At 32.0% G+C, this 25393-nt stretch overlaps 4 protein-coding genes and 1 pseudogene across 4 annotated transcripts; 1 reads left to right on the forward strand and 4 right to left on the reverse strand.

Annotated features, from left to right (window-relative positions):
• Window positions 1-17: 17 nt before the first annotated feature.
• LOC123918319 (transcription initiation factor TFIID subunit 6-like) lies at window positions 18-5320 on the reverse strand. Its single transcript, XM_045970326.1, has 12 exons — window positions 4989-5320; window positions 4802-4888; window positions 3744-3845; window positions 3533-3641; window positions 3179-3273; window positions 2949-3086; window positions 2746-2841; window positions 2350-2474; window positions 1946-2078; window positions 1548-1673; window positions 1227-1338; window positions 18-504 (listed from the first exon to the last, which is right to left on the reverse strand). Exons 1-12 carry the CDS (start codon window positions 5112-5114, stop codon window positions 221-223), a joined length of 1533 nt encoding a protein of 510 aa, XP_045826282.1. The 5' UTR covers window positions 5115-5320; the 3' UTR covers window positions 18-220.
• Window positions 5321-7531: 2211 nt separating this feature from the next.
• LOC123918072 (syntaxin-52-like) lies at window positions 7532-10819 on the reverse strand. The gene is made up of 6 exons (XM_045970012.1): window positions 10508-10819; window positions 8933-9145; window positions 8448-8650; window positions 8258-8358; window positions 8120-8164; window positions 7532-7870 (listed from the first exon to the last, which is right to left on the reverse strand). The coding sequence occupies exons 2-6, from the start codon at window positions 9139-9141 to the stop codon at window positions 7739-7741; spliced, it is 690 nt and encodes a 229-aa protein (XP_045825968.1). The 5' UTR covers window positions 9142-9145; window positions 10508-10819; the 3' UTR covers window positions 7532-7738.
• Window positions 10820-11826: 1007 nt separating this feature from the next.
• On the reverse strand, window positions 11827-12270 carry LOC123915186. The gene has a single exon (XM_045966329.1). The coding sequence runs from the start codon at window positions 12268-12270 to the stop codon at window positions 11827-11829; it is 444 nt and encodes a 147-aa protein (XP_045822285.1).
• A 2289-nt stretch (window positions 12271-14559) lies between these two features.
• Window positions 14560-19769, forward strand: LOC123917581 (putative BPI/LBP family protein At1g04970). The gene is made up of 6 exons (XM_045969341.1): window positions 14560-15241; window positions 16170-16309; window positions 16943-17294; window positions 17458-17706; window positions 18202-18327; window positions 19182-19769. Exons 1-6 carry the CDS (start codon window positions 14570-14572, stop codon window positions 19386-19388), a joined length of 1746 nt encoding a protein of 581 aa, XP_045825297.1. The 5' UTR covers window positions 14560-14569; the 3' UTR covers window positions 19389-19769.
• A 2127-nt stretch (window positions 19770-21896) lies between these two features.
• Window positions 21897-25027, reverse strand: LOC123916710 (annotated as a pseudogene).
• Between the last annotated feature and the right edge of the window lie 366 nt (window positions 25028-25393).

A 25393-nucleotide genomic window follows, 5' to 3' on the forward strand; every position in this document is an offset into this window, starting at 1 on the left:
TCTATTTTGAATTTACATTACAAGAATCAAAAGACACTAGAATCTATACTAAATAAATCATCTCTTAAGACAAATTTCAACTAATGAATGTTAGAAGAGAATAAATGACAGATTAATTTCTATAGTATCTTCTATTTTATGCAGCCACGAGTCACAGAACCAGTGGCTGAGTTACATGCACTTTCACATGTAAAACAAATACAAATAGTACACCTATGTTTTACAAAAATACATATGATTCAGGTTTTGGTATAAATGATAACAGACTCTCGCCAAATAATTCAAACACTGGTGGCAGCAATTGTCCTGCATCTATGTCATCCTTCCAAGCCTGAGCTAGAATGGAAGAGGAAGTGTTGTATTCTTTGGATAGTTGACGACCCATTGTTGATGACATGCCGGCGTTTGAATTAGAAACTCCCATCATGGGGGAATATCCACTTGTTGACCCTTGCATGTTGTCAACTGACATGGAATTCATTGGTACCATAGTCCCAGTAACACCTGTGCAAATTTCAAGGTTGTCAACTTTATGATTCTCGATCACAAAAACGAGTTAATTCACATGTAAACTCTAACAAGATTAGTAAACTCTCGATTTTACTAGTAGTTTACAAGTTTACAATTCTAGATTTATTTGACCTTATAATGTAAATTTTTGGTCATTATTTTTGAAATGTGGTCTAGTTACTTCTGTACTGTAATATATATTGGTTTTTTTTTTTTTGAAACGTAATATATATTGGTTTTAAAATGTAAAATTTTGGTCAATATTATTTTATAACAAATATTTTTCTATTTATAAATAGTTATGCTTTACTTTGGAGATGAAATATTGATTATTGTTTGTTTTAACAGTATTTATCTATGTTATTTGATATTAGGCAAACTCTTACGGTATTTATTTATGCTTTATGTTTACCTTCATTAATTGGAGATTAAAGATATAGCATTACTATCAGAAGAATAACAACATACTTCAAGGTTACTGTTAAGGGTGCTAATAAAGAGTATCACCGACTAATTTGTTTTATCGAAAATGTTTTCCATTCGCCATATCTTTTTAACCCTTTTAGTGTTTATTTCCTTTTAATATTAAAATTTTAAATATAGCTTAACTAAACAAAAATTATCCATTCCAGAGAAAAGGTTTATTGCTTCAAAAACATTTTAACTTGCAAGGATTGACTGAAAAACAATAGTTATGCATCAAAATAAAGTCAAACCTGGCATTGCAACCATGGCTTTTCCATTGCCAATTGAAGTAGCACGAGTTGGAGGGGGAAGCAAACTGCTGAATCTTTTGACCTTTTCATGCATATTTTGGCCTACTGCACACTGAAAGGTTTATGACTTCGGTAATTAGGTAAAAGATGTTCAGTAAAAAACAAATAGATTCATGCATAATCAAAACTAGGTGTGGTGCCACGTCATTCAATGAGAATTAAGAACACATCAAATTGAATGTGACAACACATCATTGGATAACAGTATTTTCTTTTTGGGTTGTATCAACATTAAACTCAATTACAAAAATTATAACTCACCAGCAAGGCTCCGTAGACTTGCCATGCTTCTTGCCTTTTTATTTCATTTTTTTGCTTCTCAAGTTGCATTTCTGGCTCAAGAAGATGCATATATGGCTCGAGATTTGGAAGTATAAGCAAGCGAACCTACTCAAAAGAAAGAGCATTATCAATTAGTTGGCATACACAATTAGATGTTCTAAATCACAGCATAAAAGCACCCATTAACTCCAAAGGAAAAAAAAGTTAAGGTTGTAAAGAGTAACATGTGTTAACAACAGATGCATAGATTTGAGATAGTAACACCACATCAAGGAAGGATAGCATCATAAAAACAATGAGACCAATTTTACAACCACAAATGTTATCTACCAGTCCACTCTGCTAATATTAAAACACATAGGATTGAAGATATATACCAGTCTTGATCCAAGAGCTGTTATTCCTTTAATTGCACCATAGTGTTGAGGTAGAGCTTTTGTAGGATCCAAGAAAGAATGAAGAAATGTCTTTGTCACACGCGGCTGAAGATTGTGATACATATGCCCAAATCTGTAAAATTCAGACAAGCACTTAAATACTCAAAAAAATATAAATGATGCATATAAGCAACAGCCTCAATAGCCAGCTTTTAACGTTAACCATATTGCCCAGCATTACAAGTTGACCTTCTCATTTCTCTTTTTTGTACCTATTACCTCAAATATGCATTAAATTCAGATTTAATGAAGTCAAAAGAGATGAGAACTATCAAGTTCAATTATAATTAAATGAGCACTGCTACATTTTATAATCTTATCATCTATAGAAAGAAGGTCCGCACCTTTTGCATATCAAAGCCACAAGATTAGCACTAAAGTCCCTAAGCTCCCAGTGATTATCAGACAGTCTGTTTCCAATCCTTTTTGCAATAATGCAAGTAATGATAGGCGGCATCAATTGGTGTAACTGGTAGAATTCGACAAAAAAATTAGATATCAACTGAAACTCAAAAGACATGTATTAAAGCTCAGGTTTCAATAAACAACAACTGCCCTTAAGTCTTTGCTTCAGTAGTTCAGATATATCCAAAATTTTGATGAAGTCATTATGTTACAAAATAACAGATCAATGATAAACTTCAACCCTACAACCTCATGAGCATTGTCATAGAAGGCAATAATCATCTGAAGTTGATGAAATTTAGATGCAAAAACAATTAAAATAGTACCATACTTACATAAAGTTCTATATGTATGTGAGGATTTCGCAAAAGGCTCCGCACAAGGCGCATCAAGGCAGATAAAATATTTAAATTATTTAAATTCCTTGCCACCTGATATGACGAGGGGAAAAAGATAAAAATGAGTGCTTAAAAGTCTATTACACACCATATATAAGAAGTTTAACCAAAAAGTGCAACAGATATAAACTTGTCAATACCTCATCAGCAACAAAGCGTGTAAAATAAGGAACTAAAGGATGGAGTCCTGAGTCAGTTGCCAAGGTAACCAATGCTCTTCTAAAAGGAATGGAGCCAGGCTTATTCAAAATCAGCTCAATTATTTTTTCGTAGTAAAGCTGTAGAAAAAAGTCAAAAACAAAGCTCATTAATGTTGATCAGTAAATAAGAAACTACTTCAAAATAATGCATCCCATATGATTGTTTATACCTGAAGCTCCGTCGTTATTATATGTTTAACTGGTAATTTGACATCAACAGGAAGCGCATCATCCTTATAGTCAATTTGTCTTATCTCAGAGGAGGCTGCAAGTAACATAACACAAGCAAAATTGTCAATTGTTGGAAAACCAAACTTTCTAATCATACACCTCCTGTTAACTGGAACGCAATAAAAAGGAGTGAAATCATATGGATGATAAAATACAAAATCCACGCTAGTTATAATCTTCAATACTATAGCAGGTAGGATTAATAGGCAGAAATTAACAAAAAATAATATGAGCTATGCAATGAGGTTTGTTAAACCTAATATACTAAGGAGCACTTAAATCTACAAATTTACCTTCAAATGGAGCATTTTCAGGAATTGCAGGCTGCACACCTTCAATAGCCAACCAATGACTGGTAATTGATGTATCAAGGGGTGCTTTTGGTAAAGGAGCTTCAACCAGCTATTCAAATCAAGAAAAATAGTAAGGATATCATATCAAGTAGCAATTCTTCAACTATTTCAATTAGAACAAAATGTCTAGGAGTACCTACAAAACTCTTACATCTTTAATATCCACATCCTTGTCATCAATGTAGAACAAATCCTTGTGCCCAGGAGCTCTTTTGAACCGCGGAGGATCATTAGAGGCAAAACCATATATCGGCTGATACATAAATGCAAGCATAAGAAAAAAAATGAACCAAAAACAATAAATCAACAACAACTAAGCCTTATCCCACTAGGTATGATAAACGTCATAATGTTTTATCATATACAATGTTTATCGGAAAATACATAAGATAAATGGAAACAGAAACAACACAATCAAATCAAAGATACTAACTAATACAAGATTTAGCTCAAACAGAAACTAAAACAGGAGTTAGCTCAAACATAAACTAAGGCTCTGTTTACTTTGTGAAAACTTTCTCTATTTTCATCTCTTAAAAATTGTGTGCACTTTTTGAAGATACTAGACTCTTGAAATAAACAATTGTGTGCAGTTTTTGGAAACAGTGAAAATACCAAAAGATTGTTTTCACTATTTCTAAAAATGCACCATCTCTAACTAGTATTTCATCTATCCTCCATCTCAATGGCAGTCCCACATCTTCTACTAGCCAGTTAAAAGAAATACATTTTTGAAAATGAACAGAAAATGTTTTCACAAAATAGACAGGGCTTAAAAATCCCAACTATGTAGCTAAGTTGGTGAGCTAAGAGACACCGAATAAGAATTACGCAAAAGGTTTGAAATTCGAACCCTAAAAATTGACATAACCACCAACTTACTAATATTTTCTTGTAAAAAAAAAAAAGAAAGATAAAAAGCTACAAGATTTTCAACTAAAAAAACAACATAAAATTGATGACAACTTGAAAAACAACCCTATCAAATAAAAAGTGAAGCAAACACATTATGACCTACAACCGCGATCTAAGCTGCTACATTATGACCTTTTATGTTGCTCAAACTGTAATGCAATCAAGCCGGTATAGGCCACAATTCTCCGCAATAAATGCCCACCACTGCAATCTAAGCAGTGACATAACCACAACCGTTCCGTAACCGCTATCTAAAACCCTAAAGGAAAGTAAGCCAAAGCAAAACAAAGTTACCTCTAAATTTCTCAATGCAAGTGCAGCATCAACATCATCAGCAGTAAGAAAAGTTCTCATTCCATGACGCATACATTTAATCGATTCCTATAAATAAAATTCAAAAACAAACACACAAAAAAGGGATTAAATTAAAATTAAAGAATCAAAATTGAAAATTGGGGAAAAGGGGGTGTTACTTACTTACCTGCATTATTTCACGAATGCGATATTCAAGATCGGGTGCAAGAGCAAGGGCAACATCGGAAGATAAATTAGTGATGCCAATGGTTTGTGCAATAACTTCAATTGTTTCTTTTGGAATCACACTCATCTTGTATTTTTGATTTATTTATAAAGAAAGAATCTTTAAGAAGTTGAATCAAAGTTAGGGTTTTGGATTTGGTAATGAATGAATTGAATTGAATTGAAGTGTTGTAAGAATGAATGGAGTATTAGGTTTTCCCACGTTAGGAAGGGAAAAGTGAAGTCAATTATGTTTTCTTGTGTTGTGTTTGTGTTGTGATGTTTTATGTTTGTAATCTAGTTAGTTGCATTGCAATCTATTATCAGTGTCTGACAATACAGTACGAGTTTAATTTAAATATAATAAAAAATTTATAAATCAAATCTAAAAAATTTCTAAAAAAGAATCAAATCAAAAAAATAATAATTATAAAATGCTAGATTTTTTTATCACCACATATGCTTAAGGAGATCAAAACTCTTATCATTTAGATCAATTCATTGTGGTACTGAATGCGTATTTTAAATTAACATTTAATAAAAATAATTTAATCTTGGCAAAATTACACTACTAGTTCTTTATCTTATTTTTTTAAGATTTTGATCTTTTATCTTTTTTTGTAACGTTTTGGTAATTTATCTCTCAATACGCGACTTTGATCCTTTTTGTCACTTCCGTTTAAGAAGATGTTGATGTGTCAACTCTGTTACTGACTTGTCAATAAAACTTAAATAAACATTTATCTATGTGGAAATAACATCTTGGCACACTTTCTTACTCTTAAAATCTACAAACAGAGATAAAATTGGTTTCTCCCAATTTATAAACCCTAAAACGAAAAAGGAGAAATTGCAATTCTCAATGGCTTCAATCTGCATCAGTTCTGCAAATTCCAAAAGCTACAGCAACTCTAGGTACGGTACGAGTTTCATTCACAATGATTTGGCCCCAGACTCCTTATGTCAAGTGAAAGCTGTGATTCTTCAATGGGTTTCAACGTTTAGAGGTCTCAAATGGGTTTCAACGCTTCCACTCTGTGTAAGTAACAGTGTTAAACGGTGTTAATTCCACGTCAGTAACAAAATAGACATAAATAGACACATCAGCATTTTTGTGCACGAAAATTACGAAAAGGACCAAAGTATTCGTGTATCGAGAGATAAAAGACCAAAACGTTACAAAAGAAAGATAAATGACTTGTAGTGTAATTTTGTCTTTAATCTTTCATTATCCAAGCATATGGGGTAAAGTGGTGGTGACTTGGCGAATTACAAAATTGCTATTGATTGACGGTATAAAATTATTTTATACGCGGTGCATTTTTTTAATATATAAATGGGGTAAAAAAACAATTACTAAATTACTCAATTTTATGAAAACTACGTTTAGTCTTAGATTTTTAGCCTATATATTGTTATCACGGTGGGTATATGTCAATCATGGTGGATCACTATAATTTTAGTGTCTCGGCGGTGATACCAAACATAGACTAAGCGGAGGGAAGGGGAAATGATGGAGAAGAGCAGAGATTTTAATGTAAAGAAAGAGAGAAATTTTAAAATGTTGTGTTTGGTCATGTAAGAGAAGAGAGAAGATGAGATTTTTTAATCGAAAGAAGTATAAAATTACTTTGACACCCTTAATATTCCCCATCAACGTGAAAACTCACCGTGGTTTTGAGAAAAATAACATAGTACCAAAACGACTGCATCAAATTTTAAACAAGTACTCCAAATTCCTCACTTGTGGAGGAGGGGTAAAATTAGGAAATGAATTCCCTGCAATCAAATTTGACTGCAGGTAATCTCAACCACCCATTTTATTTATGTATTTTATTTATTTTGTAAACTTTGGATCTGGAACATTAAACTAGGTGACTGCATGACTGCACAAACAATCTGAATGCACCCAATCCATATCCGTAAAATTTAGCTTATGAGAGATTTTGCTCTCTATCTTTCCCTCCCTCCAAAAAAATAAATCAAACGGCTAAAATTTAAAATTATTCATCCCCTCAATTTTTCTCTAACCAAACAGGTTGTAAGTTTAACCTGAAAGCACTTATCTCTTGGGAATTAATCTTAATAGTATGTTTCCTCAAAATCAGAAAATACAACAAAAAGCTCATTTACATTTTTTATAATTGATTCACACTCATAAGTTGTTTGGTTCACTAATAAATTTTATTTTCATTGATAGTTAAATGATTTATAAAGTAAAACCTTTTATATACACTTTTATCACAGAATGAATGAAATTTGATAATAAAATTGAAAATATAATAAATATATTTTTGTCTGTAGACAGAATAGTAAATAAAAATTCATTTGTGCATTTTCGTATTTAGAACCCGTGCCAAACCAGAACTTTGAATATATGCTATGCTATTCAAGCAGCATTATATCAAAGGTTCAAAACCAAAAAGAAAAGAACATGACAGTGCACAAGTTATCATTAACAGGCAACTTAAGTTATCATTACATGTCACATTTACTTTCATATACTTTAACAAACAAAAAGAAATATCAACACTTAAAAAAGATCTCACAATTACAAATCATAGCCTTTCAAGAACTCAATAAATTTCATATCATTGCAAAGTACCAAGAACAATCAAAGAACCCCGGTTATATATGATATATGTTTCAAGGCACACACATTCAGAAACTTAAACTTGAGGAAAAAGTTTGCGAGATGGGTATTTTTCATATCTACAAATATTTGACCAGAAGCCATATGACAACAACCAAAACCACTATACCAATCACTGATAATAGCATGCACAAGCACGAGCAACCACCTTTGGTGCGTTTGTTTAAAACTGCCAAGTTCTTCTGCACTCTCTGTTATCACAGCAGACACAGAAAAAGTTAGTTGCAAGTAAACCCTACAATATTGACATATCCCAATTCAAGAATTAAAACTTCAAAGGGAAAAGATAACAACTTAATTATTCGAAATGAGATTTTACATGATGTAGACAAATTAAGCATATTGTGATCTTTTCCAATCTCAAAATGTTTATTTTTCATATATGCCTAAACAAGACTTATGGTCCCAATCCAATACAGAAGTTGTGGTAAGAGTGTTACCCTTAGCCGAGAATCTGTAACCTCTACATGTTCGTCCAAGTCATCCTAGCAGGAAAAAAGAAGATTCATTTTTCATAAGGATAGAAACATGGACCGCAAAATATTGCCAAAGAAAATTAATATAGGAGGGGAACATACAATGAGTCTAGTGTGTAGACTAAGCTCTTCATTCACTGCCAATGCAATATGTTTTGTACTTAATACTGTTTCCTCCAATTTCTCAAGGCCCTCATCTTGCTCTGCTCGAAAAACAGCTTCCGAAATCAATATCCAAAGCACAACTACAAGTTATATATTTCAATGTTCACACGATTCAAAATTAAGTTACCTTTCATAACTTGCCGTTGCAGACCAACAAGTCCATTATTATCCAAGCCAACAGTTCTGCTCATTGCATCTGGCTTAATTTCAGGCCCAAACAAACTATCCCTATTTGCAAAGTTTGACATGTTCAACGTTGAAGCCATTTGGTTAACCTTTGACCTCAAACTTGCAAGATTGTCCTTGCGACGATTCATCTCTTTGTCAGACCTGTTCATTATTGACAAAGAAACATGTAATGCATTACATCACACACCTTTGCAATTCAAAAGAAAACGTTGACACGTATATTGATAACATATATTCTTATCAGTATATCACAAAAGATTTATATTACAATGACAAGAAATAGTAAGATGGAGATAGATCAGGAGGATTCCACAAACATTTTTTCAAAATAAAAGCCATCATATTACTACAGGACATTGCGCTCAGGTCATCATTGCTTTGCTGTAATAGCACAACTCTTTTATAATCGGGCAAAATACTCACTTTACAGGGACCTTTGACAAAAGGGATTGCAAGCTATCCAGTCTGGTCCCCAATATTGTGATCTTCCTTCTTATAGCAGATGCATGACGCTGTGTTTCTGGTCCGGACGAAGGAAATGAATTATGTTCAGAAATCATGCCAGTGATATCATCGGCAAGTTTCATTGCTTCATTATATTCCTTCATCCATGAGTCTGAAGAAGATGCCATTTGCCTGAAATTAGGTGAAAAAGAAAAAAATGAGAGCCAAATTATGAGAATTTATATAGAAGAAATAATCAACAGAAGTTGCACATTTGTACTTGTTAGATTTACATTGAACGACACCAAAACGAAACAAAAGATTCCATATAATCAATAATCCAGAAAGTCCATAAATGTTTAGGTAGTTTCCAGCAAGATAAAGAACTTTTCCAAATAATCTGAGAAGGTTTTTTTGCTGTTGAGGAAACCTATTAAGTGAAAGGAAAACTACAAAGCTAGGAAGACATGGTTGTTAGTTATTACATACATAGAGGGGAGAAAAACTATTCTAACCAAGTAGAATCCAGCGACTAACAAAAGAGCATCCCTAAAAACTTACCCTGATTTCTTGTCTTCAATTTTCACCAAAAGAAAGAACAAAAAGAAGATATTCAAGACACTTTAACAAAGGTATAAAACAAGAACCAAACTTTCTCTGTCAATATGTTAAAATCTCATGCTTGCTCAAACATTTAAATGATTAGTATTTTAGTAATACAACCACACCAGTCCTTAGAGTCTGAAATAGATTTACAACATTCTCCTCCACTTCTTGATACATTCCTGTCTCTAAATCTAATAATTTCTATCAACAAAGCAATCCAGAAAGAAAAATAAGTAACTCATCAAATAAACATCATCAACAACTGCGACCTCCCACCCTTTACTACCAAACATTGAACCAACTTTCAATTTAACACCACTCCAACCGAGAGACACCAGCATCCAGATACTTCTTACCCGAAATCAGTGTTGTCAAATAGCGTCTATATCCACACTATATCACTATATTGTAGCAGGATTTCAACAAAATGCAATTGTTCCAAAATACACTATTTACTATAAAGTTTTGTCAAATAGCGGCAATAACCATGTTATATAGCACCGTTGAAACCACTATTTTCGGCAATCCGGGATTAACAACACTATCCAATATGAATATTCATAAATATATCGACCTCTTAACCCAGAAAGCCAAACTAATTGCCTCAACAAAAAAATTCCTCTTTCATCTATTCAAATCAACACCACAATAGCTATGTCCCACAAAGTGAAAGAAACTGTTCAAAGAATCCCTTCATGCTTATCATGATCATACAACAAAAACAATGAAAAATTACAAAATTCCCACCCATCATAAAATCACCAAAAATAACCACCTTTAACATCAAAATCAAACACAAAACACATAATTATCCAAAAATAACAACGAAAAACACGAAATTGAGAAAAACTAAACTACCATCCAGCAGCTTGAGAATTACAATTCAGATCGAAAAACCAAAAACAAATAAAATAAAGGTAGCGATCGTAAAGAGGAATGAAATCTTACAAGCTAATTTTGGAGAAATGAACTTTCTCTGAATTAGGGTTTGGTAATTGAGATTAATGAGGAACTTTGATGAGATTGATCAATACGATGTCGTTCAAGGAAGGTAGGAAAGTGTGGATTGAATCGTAACGGTGGCACCACCGAGCGGCACCGTATGTGGCTGTCGTCGATTACGAAATCTGAATGGAACGGAAAAAGTCGTTGAACGCAGCGTCGTTTATATTGTAGCTTAATGAATCTACGTCTACGCGGGTTATTTTTGTTTTGTTTTTTTTGGTGTGTGTATCTCTGTGACAGGTAAAAAAGTGTCATACTTTTGTTATTTTTCTTTCTTAATTCTTTATATATGGTTTTTAAATTTAATTATATTTTATTAATCTCAAATTCAAATTAAAAAATAGAATAAATAAAACAAATTGCAAAGGATTAGGATAATATTTATTTTTTAAATCCAACAGATTAGGATAACAATTTTTTATCAAGAAAAAATAACTTTTTTTTTTAATTATCCTCTAATTATTCGGAGAAGGGGCTAATATAATCAAAGTTAATCGACTAATCTTTTATTAAATAAAAATAGAAGATTTTTTTTATTTAAGAAGTTACTTCCTCCGTTTTTTAAGTATTTTTTTAAATAGTAATATCACATTAGTAAAATGTATTTTGAATATAAAAAAAAATTTTGTATATGTTATGTAAAAAAAAATTAATATGTTATGTACCCAAAAAAATTTAAAAAGAAAAAACAAACTTTAGTTTTCTGAATATATACTCCATCCGTTCCTTTTTACTTGTCGTTTTTGAAAAAAAAAAAAAAATTAAGAAAATGTATTTTTGCACATTATCTTCCTATTATACCCTTATTTTAATTCACCAATAATTTTTTTTTCACACACTTTCTCTTTCCAATAAATTTAATATATTATGTACAAAAAAAAAATGTTACTATGTACCAAAAAAAAAAAACTTTAGTTTTCCAAATATATATTAAATCTTTTACGGTTTCAACAACTACTCCTAAATATTTGAAATTTACACGAGGGTATAATAGACAAAATATAACCTAAAATTATCAAAACGACAAGTAATTTGAAATAAATTTATTTTTCTAAAACGACAAGTAAAAGGAACGGAGGAAGTATCATTAATTAGTATTATTGAAAAAAAAAACAAATAACTAAATAATAAAAAGGTAACATCACACATGAAATTAAAATATCTCAATTAGACTTTAATTTGTGATAGTTATCCAAAAACATTCTAAACAAAAAATCAATAACTAACTAACTTAAAAGATGAATCAAACTAGAGTAGAGATTTCATTCACATTCTCTATCACCAATAATCTTCATATTAACCTGATTCATGATATCTCCCAATATCATCATGCACACGTTCTTTAACATCATATTCACCCCTTGTTTAACCAAAATCTTATTTTCATATAACATCTTGAGAGAGATTTTTCTATCCACAAGGCAACACATTTGAGGAATGTCATCTTCATTAAATTCAAATGATGAATGTATCATATTTGTGTCGATACAATTAAGACAAGTAACACCTTCATCTGCAAGTTCATTGATAATAGAATATGATGAAACATATATCTTGTGAACCACGTTACCATATCCAACCTCTTCCAACCATAGCCACAATGCAAGAAGTTTCATCGACTCTGCTGGATCTCTTGCAAGCTTGATCACCAAGTATTCATATACCTCCCTTTCATTGTGGTAAATGAACTCTTTTCCACAGTCCATTGTAATTTTATTTAGCAATAAAATTAAATAGAAGATGATTTTGAATACAAATGAGTTTGTGTGTACTTGGCTATTTATAACTAACGAGAATCATAATCGTAGTCAAATTCAACAAATTTTATCTTAAATTTTAATCTCTTAAATTTTTATCTTATCTTATATAATAATTATATGCAAATCTAAATATTAGGATTATTGGAACAGAATCATAATTAGTGCCACATTGAAACTCTTCAATAAAATAAAGGTGACTCGGTCAAACTATTTTTTAAAAGTTAACAAAAGCAGATTAAAAAAAAAAACTCATTGAATCTATATATTTATATTATATTATTATATATAAAGAGGATACACGAGTTTTTGCGTGGACTTTTCATAATACCAACAATATCCTTGATTTTTTTAGTAGCGAAAAAAAATCTTTTATTAACAAACTCAACATAACATAAGGGTACATCTTTTTTTTAGCAGCAAATTTTTTTTATTAACAAACTCACTATAACATAAGACATTTTTTTTTGGACATAAGTTAGACACAGGTAGGCGCGGAACGCGCCTGCCTGGGCCGCTAGTATATATAAAAAAGAGGATACATGAATTTTGGTATGGACGTTTCATAATACCAATAATACCATTGAATTTTTTTAGTAGCAATAAAAATCTTTTATTAACAAACTCACCATAACATAAGACACATCTTTTTTTAGCAGCAAAAATCTTTTATTAACAAACTCACCATAACATAAGACATTTTTTTTTTAATTGGACATAAGTTAGACACAGGCAAGCGCGCGCCTGACCCACTAGTACTATATATAAAGAGGATTAGAGCTGTCAAAAAGGGTCGGGCTATCGGGCCGGCCCATTAGCCCTATCCTTTTACATGGGCCGGGCTTCATAAAAAGGGGGCCGAGCCTTACCGGGTTAGATTTTTTCATGGGCCGTCATAGGCCGGCCCACGGGCTTTTGGGCCGGCCCCTTAAAGAATTTAAAAAATTATTTTAAAAAAATTTATAATCTTTTTATTGTTATATTTTGGTCCTATTTTTATGCATAAATTTATATATAATTTTTTATTTTATTTTTGTTGTTTTATTGTTATTATTTGTGTTTTGTTCCTATCTATAATCTGTTTTATTCCTATTTTTAAGCATATCATCATTTTTTTTTTTTGTGCAATTACAATGAAGGATATAAAACTTGGAATATGGTTATTTTAAGCCTATCACATTTTTATTGTATTTATTTTATATTCTTTCTATATTTTTGTTTTTTTTTACTTAAATTACAATAGATGAATGAAAGATATAAAACTTGGATTTTTTTTTTGTAGTAATAATAATAATATGACAAAAAATTTATTGGATTAGAATGAGATTATTTGTTAGAGATTTGTTTGTTTGTTTGATGAGGATAAAGAGGAAGATATTGTTGTTTGTGAGATTATGTGAGAAAATATAGGGATACGAATTACCTTCTTGAAGATTTAGTTGAGAAATATAACATAAATTTAGTAGAATATTTTTTTTTCAAAAAAAAAAATTATGAAAATTAGTGGGCCGGCCCATCGTGCCATGTAGGCTTTTGCTTATCGGGTCGGGCTAAGCGGGCCGGATCATGAAGTTAACGGGTCGGGCTGACCCGACCCTTTATTTGACCGGGCCCCTCAAGGCCGGGCCAGGCCGGACCGGGCCGGCCCCTTTGACAGCTCTAAAGAGGATACATCAGTTTTGGTGTGCATTTTCATAATACCAACAATACCCTTGATTTTATTTAGTAGCAACAAAAATCTTTTATTAATAAACTCACCATAACATAAGACACATTTTTTTTAGCAGCAAAATTTTTTTATTAATAAACTAACCATAACATAAGATATTTTTTTTATACATAAGTTAAACACAGACACTGCCTGACCCGCTAGTATACACATAAAAATTAAAGAATTCAAATTACTTTTTTAAAATTTTTTTGGGGTACAATTACTTTTTTAACTTATTAAAAAAACCTTCTTTAACTTATTAGTTCAAATTTATTATAAACAAAATTATTACATATATTTCAATTTCTCACGACTGTGATTGAAAAGAGCCGAAATCACTTAATATTAAAACTGATTTAATCAGATTAAACGGTTTGGTAAACATAGACGGATACCGGTGAAAAAAAAAATCAAATTTTTAAGTTTGGTTTATATTTTCGATTTAATCCATTTTGTCTCATCTTAATAAAAGTTAAAATTGATGGATCCATATGCTAAGTACACTTGGCTAATTCATGATCTCCCACACAGTACTAAATGATCTGTGCCATCTTAACACCAACTCAACACATCACAGTCACACATCTAAAAAAACAAACAAAATCTAAATTCCAACACCAACCGATTCAAACCAATCTCCAACAACACTTAACAATAACAACAAATCCAACCCTTTATGTTTCATCACATGGGTATCTCAAAAATTCAATCTTTCACTCTCAAACAATAAAAACCCATATTCTTTCTTTTCAAGATTCAAAGTTGTTAACTTTATCACTCTCACAACCCTTTTTCCAAAAATCCATGACACCCTTTAATTTTTTCTTTCTATTATACTTTCTATTCATTCCAACAAGTGGTTATTTCCAACCACTTGAAGATGATGGGTTCATCTCTGGTGTTATATCTAATAAAGGTCTTGATTTTGCTAAGGATTTGTTGATAGAGAAAGGTATTGATACTATTGTTCTTCTTAAGTTGCCTGAGATTGAGAATACTGCACAAGTGGCACTTGTTGGAAATGCTAAGGTTGTTCTTTCTGATATTACAATTAAGGATGTTCAAGTTAATTCTTCTTCTGTTGTTATTGGAGAGAGTGGTATAGTTGTAGTTGTTTCAGGTGCTACTGTTGATTTGAGTATGAAGTGGAAGTATACTGTGAGTTCTTGGTTGATTGGAATTTCTGATCATGGGACTGCTTCAATTAAGGTATCGAATTGCAATTTTACTAATATGAAATATCCATATAGATACTGATACGTCGACATCGATAATAAATTGAGAAAGTATAAGTGATAAGTGATTATATATAATCACAAGTGTTAGTTTAGTGTACCAAGAACATGCCTTCGATGTGAAGTGTCGGTACTACAATGTCATGTTTATACTAACTAGCCTTTGATCTTTTTCTATATCTGAGTTTTGTTTTGTTTTGTTTTTTATAGGTAATGTTACTAAGTTAGTGGTTATGTTAGTTTCAAGGTTTGAACTTTGATGCTCTTAATTAAAACACTTTCGATGTTCCTTAGCTTACCAATCGAGCTACCTACTTGGGATTAGAGTTTTTTTTGGTATTAACTCTCTGGTTTTCATGGGACGGGCTCCGGTAATCCACAGTACGGCCACGAGATAAGTAAAGTCTTACCAAAAATTGTTCTCACTAGGATTCGAACTCGGGTTCTACCATACATTTCGTTCTAGAGGGAGTTCATTAACCACTCAAGTCCAATGTCTTGGTTACTTGGGATCAGAGTTTTGTTGAAATTGTAGTTTAATTAGTTATATTATGCTTTGATAATGAAGGTTTGGTTTTATAACAAATACAGATGTTTTCCTAAAGTTTATTATAGTTGTCAAAATTAGTTAGCTTGGTTGTCCTAGGAAATTATGGAGAAGGAGGTTGGAATGGAATTTTACCTTTTGCAAGTTGTCAAATTCATGGGACTAAGTAGAAAAGTATCTTGATTACTTTGCACTGTATACAAAATGAAACTTTCATAATTAATAATCATGTGCATGTAAGTTGAATTGAATATAAATTTCAAAAGGAAGAATGAAGAATAACTACACTTATTTCTTGCTCTTTGGAAATACACATATGTTGTTCAATCAATAATATTATCTCCATGTTTGGAAGGTTGAAGGCATGCAAGTGGGACTTACATTAAATTTAAAGAACCAAGAAGGAGGTCTTAAGTTGAGTCTCTTAGATCATGGATGCTATGTGGGTGATTTATCTATAAAGTTGAACGGTGGGGCAGCTTGGCTTTACCAAGTGTAAGCAATCTTCTTAAGCCATGTTTCTTATAAATTGTAACTCTTCATATGTTCTTTCATAGAAAACTATAATACCAAATCCATATTTCAATTTTTGACGGTACTATTTTGTTCTGTATTGAAGTGTGACATGAAACCATAAGAGTAGAAAAGAGAAGTTTCCGTTAATAAAATCATTTTTCTTTCTTTCAAACCCACTTGGGTTGGTCTGGTGGTATTGGCTTGGGACCTGGGAATGTGCTCCTGCTTAAGGTCTTAGGTTCGGTTCTCTCTAGTGCCAATTTGAGTGGGCTAATTTAGCTTCTTAAAAAAAAAAACAGTCATTTTTCTTTCATGATGTTATCAACTCGTCTCACATTAGGGTATGTTATAAGGGTCTGTTTTGATTGACTTATTTGAGCTTATCTACTAACAAAAGCATTTGTCCAAAACTATTTGGTAGAGCTTCTGAAAACAGCTTATGACATATTCATAAGCTTATTTCCATAAGCTCTCCATGATAACTTATAAAAACAGCTTATAGCTTATATGAAAACAATTTGACTTTTTTTTAATCTTTTATTATAGAAACAACTTATACATAAGCAGTTTTATGAAGATGTTATGCCCTTAACTTCTTTATGCTGGTTTCAGGCTAATAGATGCTTTTCAAGAGAATATAGCATCTTCAGTGGAAGAGGGCATTTCAGATAAAATAAAAGAAGGGATAGAAAAGCTTGATAATTCTTTGCAAACTCTTCCTAAGCAAATCGCGTTAGACAAAACTGCTGCACTAAATGTTTCTTTTGTTGGCAATCCCGTGTTGACTAATTCCTCTCTTGCAATTGCAATTAATGGTTTATTCACAAGGACAAGTGAGATTTTAGTACCTCGAAGTTACAAGAATGGATATAAGGTTTCTTCTGCCTGTGGTGGTTTACCAAAAATGATAAAGGTTTCGATACATGAAAATGTATTAAAATCTGCTTCTCTAGTTTACTTCAACGTAAGTTTCTAAAAGTCTCACATCTTTCGCATTTAAGTTGATAAAAGGGTGTCGGAATAATGTTGATTCGGTTATATAGACTGATTGGATAACTTCATTACTGTCCCAGTTCAAGCATTTGAGTTGGAGGATTTTATATAGTTTGTGTTGTTTTTGGGCTCAGGCAGGTAAAATGCAAATAATTATCGATGAACTACCTGATCAGAACCTTCTGAACACTGCTGAATGGAGATTTGTAGTTCCTCAATTATACAAGCGATATCCAAATGACGACATGCAGATTAATATCTCTGTATCTTCTCTACCAGTTATACAAGTGGGCTACCAAGATATTGGTGCTACTCTTTCTGTAGATATAACAATCGATGTTCTAGAAGGTGGCGAAGTCATTCCTGTTGCATGTATATCAGTGGTAGGTTTGCTGAAATCTATGAGTGAAAACTAATGTGCTTAAGTAGATAGTTAACAATTGATATAGCTCTGTTTGGATAACCAACTAAATCAACTGCTTATAGCATAACGTTTATCATATAAGTGCTTGTGTATAAGATATTTCTTATATAAACTACAAGCTGTTTTTATAAGCTATCTTCAAGAGTTTATGGAAATAAGCTGAAACAGCTTATGGACATGTCATAAGTTGTTTTCATAAGCTCTCTCAAACAATCTAACTAGTGCTTATGTCAGTCGATAAACTCAAATAAGTCAATCCAAACAAGTAGCTATACCACCTAGAGTACTTCTTTTCTACATTTGGATTAAGCTATTGAACTTCCAATCTTTTGTATTCACATTGTCTTGTACAAAACATGCACGTCTTAGCTTGTCGATGATCTCATTTATCATTTTGTGTAGTCATGATCATTATTCTGGTTAACGCGATCCATCGTTCTTGCTTATGCTGCAGGATGTTAGTGCTTCATGTGGTGTGGAAATTTTAGGAAACAACATTGCTGGTAGACTTACATTACAAAATTTTTCTGCATACTTGAAATGGAGCAAAATAGGAAAACTGCACATACATCTTATTCAGGTAAATCATAATATAAGTATTAGTTTTTTCATCTTGTTACCATGCATGTGTTCTATTAAAAACTGTATTAAACTGAACCGTTAGATCCGAGTTTCTGTTATAATTATTCATTGATTAGCCATAATTGATAGCGGCATAAAATCTTTGATTTTAGTCAACATGAATTGAGGATGTGACTTGCCTGTTAACTGTGTCCACTAGATTACTGGTCTTGAATTATAGTAAAGTACATGCTCAAGGTGCTAGGTTTATGAAGGCATGTCTAATATCTGACACGTGTCGGAATCAGATACTGACACAACAGCTGCACATGTGGTTTGATACAATTTTATTTTTTCGAGTTATTATAGGTGTTGACGTGTCAGTGTCGTTATCGCGTCAGTGCCTCTATTACTGCTTCAAACACATTTCTTTCTACATATTTTCTGCCCTTATCCTTCATGTTTCACTTTAAGGATTCATTTATGATTCTGTACATAGTTTAGTAGTTAAGACTTAAAGCCACTAGGTTTGGTCTAGGGGTGAGGGGTTTGGGTAGTATGCTATAAGTCCTGGGTTCGATCCCCAGCTCATTGTAAACCCCAAAAAAAAAGACTTAAGGGGGTGAGTCCTGGCACAACAATAAGGATGATCTTGAGGTTATGGCTGCAAATCATGATGGTAACAGCCTTTCCGCTAATAGGGGTAAGGCTCCGTACATCTACCCTACCCAGACCCGAGCTGTTGGGAGCCTCGTACGCTAGGTTTCCCTTTATTTTTAAAGTTTCTATTTTCAAATATGTGATTCGTATGCCTTAATCATTTTCTATCCCACCAACAAGAATCTTACATTTCAACTCTGTCGATATTTGCAGTCACTGATATCAAGCACCCTCAAAACAGTTGTCCTACCATACTTGAACCTCCAATTAAAGAATGGATTCCCATTGCCAACTATTGATGGTTATGGATTTCAGAATACTATTATCTTGTACAATTATCCATGGATTTCAGTATGTAGTGATGTTTCCTTCATAGATGAAGACTACTATCTTATTCAACATTCAACTTATGTATCATAAAACTACTCTAAAGAATTTTTCTGCTGTATTTTCTGTGTTAAGATATTTGTAAAGTATGAAGAATGTGCATAATGTATGTAGATATAAGAAATTATGTGTATATATCACCATTAGTATGCCATTTGAATCACTAATTGACCATTGGTAAAAAACGGCCATAATTTGTTTCATATATGTTCCGAAAGCAAATTTCTGAATTTCAAATATGTATTAGGGAAATTAAATTTTGCAGTAGTTGATTTATTTTGAACTTTTTGCTGTTGAGTCTTCAAGATGTGTTAGTTTAGTAAATGCTAAGAATTTGACTTTTTAACTTTAGGACAAAGTTCAAATTCTGTTGTAATATAGTCATTAGTGTCACCGTTATAAATAATTCTTTCTAAATTTTTTTCTCCAAAATATTGGTATATGTATTTTATTAATAATTAGAGGATTTTATGGTTCATCATATGCATATAATAGATAGAGAGTATAAGACTCCTGAGGTGTCATTTTGATAATATGTGAAATTATACAATAAGTAATCCCATTTATAGACTTAGTTGTGCTAACTAACATCTTAACTTCCTAACCAACTTACTTACCTAACTAACTAAATATAACAGAATACTATATACTGTAACATATTTTGAAAATTTGATTTTGGAATTAATTTTCTTTAAAACAAAGTATTGTGGAACCAAGGGATTAGTAAGTTTTAAGTGAAGTAGCATTAAAAAAAGTTCATGTTAAACAGTGCGTCTGGACACTTGTTAAGTATACCAAAATAAGAAATACTCCTTCAATACATTGATTTTTCAATAAATCTAAAAAGTAACGTTTGCTTATAAATAAGGCCGGAAGGAGTAAAAGATAAAATTAATGTTGATAAGACAACTTTTTACATTTTTAAGATATTGAATGCACAAATTTTAAGACAAAATTTCTTTTTAGTATGTTTAATCATTGCCCCGGGCACTATTTAACATTTTCCTAAAAAAAATTAAATTAACTTAAATGCTATTGTTTTGGTGGTATTGAGAGTCAATAGAGTTTCTTTTTTTAAACTCTTCGGGGGGAAGTGGTTCTAATAATCTAGAATTTAGTTGTGAGGTAAATAAAGTCTGACCAATAAATTGTTCTATAAAAAAATTGTACTCGAATTTTTTCGAATGATTCGTTCTTTGGTGAAATTCATTAACTACTTGAGTTGTCTCTAATAGAGTTTTTTTTTTTTTGACAGAGTCTATATAGTTTTAAATATATAAAAATTGAGAAATTTTATTATTACTTTTATTTATTTATTTATTTATTTATGGAGGTGATAAATACCCACCCAACATAGTCTGTTTTGCCTTGGAACCGCTTGAATAATTTTAGGAATGCTGTTCTCTATAGAGTTACATACATATCATCAATATTCCATTCTTTTTGGTCTGGTCATCAATATTCATTCTACTCCTAGGTTAATTCAATAAATCATTTGTACAATGTGTTTGTTGAAGTCATATATAAAGACAAGGCCTAGCTAGAGAGGATAGGACAAGACAATGCCTAGGACTAGTGAGATATTCCTATCACTAGCTACACAATTAGTGTAGGAGTATGTCCTCAAAAAAGAAAGGTTAAAGTAACAACAAAAATCATATCGTTGCTATAGTACACATCAAGTAAAACATGAATTCATGTTTGCTTTTTGTCCTCTAAAGTTTCATAGTGGTCTTCATTTCTACAAGTCTAGCTGAAAAAATTATTAGGGTTTATACTGAGTCTAATTTATTATAGAATCGACTTTTAAATGACGAGTGTCAATTTTTTTCTCTTCATATATTGATAAAAAATCGAAATCTAATTGATTGAATGAGATATGGATAGGATAAAGCTAACGTTAGGGCTATCAATAATTTCATATAATGTAATGTGTAGTAATACGAACATTTCAAATCAAAGTCACGTTGCTACTACCATTGTCAAACTCAATTTTTTTTTTTTTTGTCTTCATGGCATTATTGAGAAACTAACATCTTCACAAGTCCAAAGATATCAATGATATGGAAGTGATTTTACTTCATTTTTACTAAATTTGTATTTCATTTCAATTTTTGTCCCTATACTTGTATTTCAAGCCAAAGGTTCATGGTAGTTCTAGTCTTTTATTTTTATGGTGAGGGAGATGGCGTGGCCTTATATGAAACATTAGATGATGGGAGCGGTTGAGATTCATTGATTGCGGTGACTGCATAGAAGTATCAAATGTAGTGAATCCAAATCCGCCTCAACAGTTATTATTTGTTCAGATCTATCCAAGTTCTCTTTGAAATTCAAAGTCCATAATTTTCTTGGAAAATATACACAAGGAAATGAGCCATAACACACCACATTGAAATAGTTAACTAAACATCACCATATATATATTCTCTTAAAATTTTGATTTTTACCAAACAACTCTACCACATAACAGAAACAGCAAAAACATCAATACTATAAGTATAACATATACAACAATCCAAGAGCTTAACTCAAGCATCATCTTAGTTTTCCTAATATTCTCTACCAAACATGTTCAACTATGTTTTTTTACATGATTATGTAGCAACCTAGTATGTAGACGCCACCTGGCTAAATATACATTCCAACGATTTAAAACTCCACTTGTACAAATGAAAATAACTAGACCCCGTTTGCGCCAAGAACCAAAGTCTTGATTTTGATTAACGATGCAGTAACATCTGCCATATTAAGTCTTGCTTCAGGTGAATATTCACAACAATTTAGGGCTAAACCAAAAATAGATGACATGTGTGTCAATATGTCATTGGTTTTTCCCCCATTTTCTTGGAATAAATTAGAATCTAAGACCTCCATAATTGAATTAGGCATTGAATCTCGGATCCATGTTTTCAAACTTAGTTCTGCAACAAACATATCATCTGTTGGTTTTCTTCTTGTGAAAATTTCCATCAGCATAATTCCATAGCTGTACACATCTCCTTTGATAGAAACAATTCCCTTAGATCCATACTCTACATGTTAATACTACTAGTTATCAAATATTGTTAAATTTAATAGAAACAACTAAATTGTTAGAAACAAGTTAATAATTATCAACACCCTTCTTTTCTTCCTTGTAAAAAAGAGAAATGAGTTAATATTACCACTCTTTCTTAACTATAAAGTACAAATATATTTCTGGAGTTATAAATGTAAATCAAATATATCAATTATTCAATGAATTTAAAAAGTGAATTTTGCTTAGGGTCTATTTGATATGCAAAATATAAGTATTTGACAGAACAGTATAAGACAGAACAACACATGACAAACGCTTGAGGTATTGGATAAATTTTGTCTTGTACGATATTTAGTTTGCAAAAAGTTATTTTGGTATTCTAGAATATTTGTGCAGAGGACAAAAAGTTGTCCCGTAATTCAGTGGAGGACAATAATATCATTTTTTGTCCTTTCCTTGGCGCCCAATTTGTCCAGTCCTAGGAACTATTTTAAAATCAAATCTCTTCTTTTTTTTTGCAGATCAAACGCACCCATAAAATATGTAACTGAGGGAGTAACATTTATTGTAGTATTTTTTAGACAAAATCAGATAGATTGATTAGGACTAAAAACAAAAAGATGAAAATGTAAAGTAAAAGAGAAGAAATGACCTGGTGCAAGGTATCCAATAGTAGCCAAAGTCTGTGTATGAGTCTTAGATTGCCCTTCATCCATGAGCTTAGCAATACCAAAATCGCTAACACGCGCAACCATATTTTCATCCAACAAGACATTAGCAGGCTTTAGATCACAATGAACCACTGGTATTGAAGAACCATGATGAAGATATTCCAATGCAGATGCAACATCTATCATTATATTTAACCTTTGCAAGAAATTTAAACAATGGTTATTTGAATATAACCATTTCTCCAAACTTCCATTTGACATAAACTCCATCACCAATGATTTGAAATCAAGATTATTTGAGCAACTACTGATAATCTTAACCAGATTTCGATGTCGTAGATTTCTCATTGCATTGCATTCTGCATCAAAACTCCTTGACTTTTCCTCTGATTGCAAATCAATTACTTTAACTGCAACCATCTCACCATCAGGAAGCTTTCCTTGATACACAGAGCCAAAACCACCCCTTCCAAGTAAATTACTCTCACTGAATCCATTAGTTGCTTGCACAAGTTCATAATATGAAATTCTTCTTGCAACTCCGAAACTTGACAATCCCCTTTCAAGATTATTTGCATTCCTTTTCCTTTTCTTTTGTTTTAGAAGTATGATCAATGCAACAACCAAAACGGTTGACACAACTACGGGAACTATGCATTTGAGTAATAACTTCTTTGCCCTTGAAGTTTTCTTAACTTGTTTAACACATTGGGGTACATGCAAGCGAGAATTGCCGCAGAGTGCTTCATTATGTGTAAATGATTGAGCTGTGAAATTTTTGAAAGGTCCACCATCAGGAATCTCACCTTGTAATCTATTATATGACAAGTTAATGCTTTGAAGATACAAAAGTGATTCTAAGGATTTTGGAATAACACCAGTTAACATATTCTGGGACAAGTCTAAAGAAATCAAGCTCACCATGTCACCGAGTGACGTGGGAATTGATCCATTCAATTTGTTATCTGCTAAGGCGAGATTCTGCAAAGTTTTTAAGGAACCAATAGTTGTCGGAATGTTGCTTGAAATATGATTTCCTGATAGATCTAATAGTACAATTGCTCTCAAATTTCCAATCTCAAGTGGCAGATTACCAATGAAAGCATTAGAGGAAAAATCCACCTCTATGATATCCTTGAGACTCCAAAAAGAGAAAGGTATTGTAGAGTTCAGACCGTTCAATCCTAAATATAAATTATAAGAGAAGTCATATTTCCCAAACATGTTGGTAAAACTCCGGAAAGATTGTTATTTTCTATTACCAACTGAACTAAACTCTCGATTTCACAAAGCTCCTCGATAAATGATCCTATTAGTCCATTTTCGCTAAGGTCAAACGCCTGAAGTTTCTGTAAATCTTTGAATGTACTAGGTATTGGTCCATCTATATTATTCCCATTTAGAGAAAAAGCTATCAAGTTGCTCATATTTCCAAATTCTAGGGGAATATTACCATAAATTCCACATGAATCTGCCCAAAAGTGATCTATAGTTATGTTTCCAATTGACTTAGGAAGATTGGATGATATATGATTTCTTGATAGTGCTAGATATTTCAAATATCTACAATTTGACAAAGAAGTAAAGAACTGAAAGGAATCATCAATTGTCAAATCGTTTTCATCTATTAAAAACCTTTCAAGAAACCTTAAATCCTCAAATGCAATGTTAGGTAGTGTTCCACTGAATGCATTGACACTAAATTGAAATTCAATGAGCTTAGAAGAGTTGAATATATTCGTGGGAATATTTCCAACAAAATTGTTATGATCAAAGTGTATTTTTTCAAGGTTAGGAAGGCTATATCTTGCATTTGATGGAATTGTGCCTGAGAAGTTGTTATATTCAAGCTCCAAGTGTTTCATTGATGATATGTTGAGGAGTTTGGAAGGAATAGATCCATTGAAGCTATTGTGTGCCAATATGAGATACTCAAGTTTATCAAGATAGCCAATTTCCTCGGGTATCCAACCTGAAAAAGGATAGCATTAAGTTCCGGTGGTTATATATATGTATGGAAGCAGCCGTTGCAATATGGTGCTGTAACGAATGTGGGCCGTCCAGTTTATGACGAGTGACTGAGATCAATTTACTTATAAAACTTTATTTAAAATCTAAACTGTCGAATTTTAAATTAACGATCGAGATATGTTATTACGTGAAACTGTGTGTTTTTTTCACTGCGGCAAATCCAGATATGTATCATTTCCATAAATATTGAGTTACAAACTTTAGTTTGATGTCACTAAAAGGTTCAGTTTGACCAGTTGAAAATATACATGATTTAAACATCACGCTATATGAAATCCTCGTGCCAATCATCCATATTAATCTATGATATAATT

The sequence above is a fragment of the Trifolium pratense genome, linkage group LG3 (genome assembly GCF_020283565.1).
Source record: "Trifolium pratense cultivar HEN17-A07 linkage group LG3, ARS_RC_1.1, whole genome shotgun sequence".
NCBI lineage: Eukaryota > Viridiplantae > Streptophyta > Magnoliopsida > Fabales > Fabaceae > Trifolium > Trifolium pratense.

Excerpts from the sequence above, each read along its gene's own strand:
- LOC123918319 (XM_045970326.1), bottom strand. The coding sequence starts at position 5,114 with ATGAGTGTGATTCCAAAAGAAACAATTGAAGTTATTGCACAAACCATT. Across the intron at positions 2,842-2,948 it reads CACGCTTTGTTGCTGATGAG|GTGGCAAGGAATTTAAATAA; the intron begins GTATTGACAAGT and ends TCGTCATATCAG. Across the intron at positions 2,475-2,745 it reads ACATACATATAGAACTTTAT|TTACACCAATTGATGCCGCC; the intron begins GTAAGTATGGTA and ends GAATTCTACCAG.
- LOC123918072 (XM_045970012.1), bottom strand. The coding sequence starts at position 9,141 with ATGGCATCTTCTTCAGACTCATGGATGAAGGAATATAATGAAGCAATG. Across the intron at positions 8,651-8,932 it reads TTGTCAAAGGTCCCTGTAAA|GTCTGACAAAGAGATGAATC; the intron begins GTGAGTATTTTG and ends AATAATGAACAG. Across the intron at positions 7,871-8,119 it reads TTACAGATTCTCGGCTAAGG|AGAGTGCAGAAGAACTTGGC; the intron begins GTAACACTCTTA and ends CTGTGATAACAG.
- LOC123915186 (XM_045966329.1), bottom strand. The coding sequence starts at position 12,270 with ATGGACTGTGGAAAAGAGTTCATTTACCACAATGAAAGGGAGGTATAT.
- LOC123917581 (XM_045969341.1), top strand. The coding sequence starts at position 14,570 with ATGATCTGTGCCATCTTAACACCAACTCAACACATCACAGTCACACAT. Across the intron at positions 16,310-16,942 it reads GCAGCTTGGCTTTACCAAGT|GCTAATAGATGCTTTTCAAG; the intron begins GTAAGCAATCTT and ends TGCTGGTTTCAG. Across the intron at positions 17,707-18,201 it reads CTGTTGCATGTATATCAGTG|GATGTTAGTGCTTCATGTGG; the intron begins GTAGGTTTGCTG and ends CTTATGCTGCAG.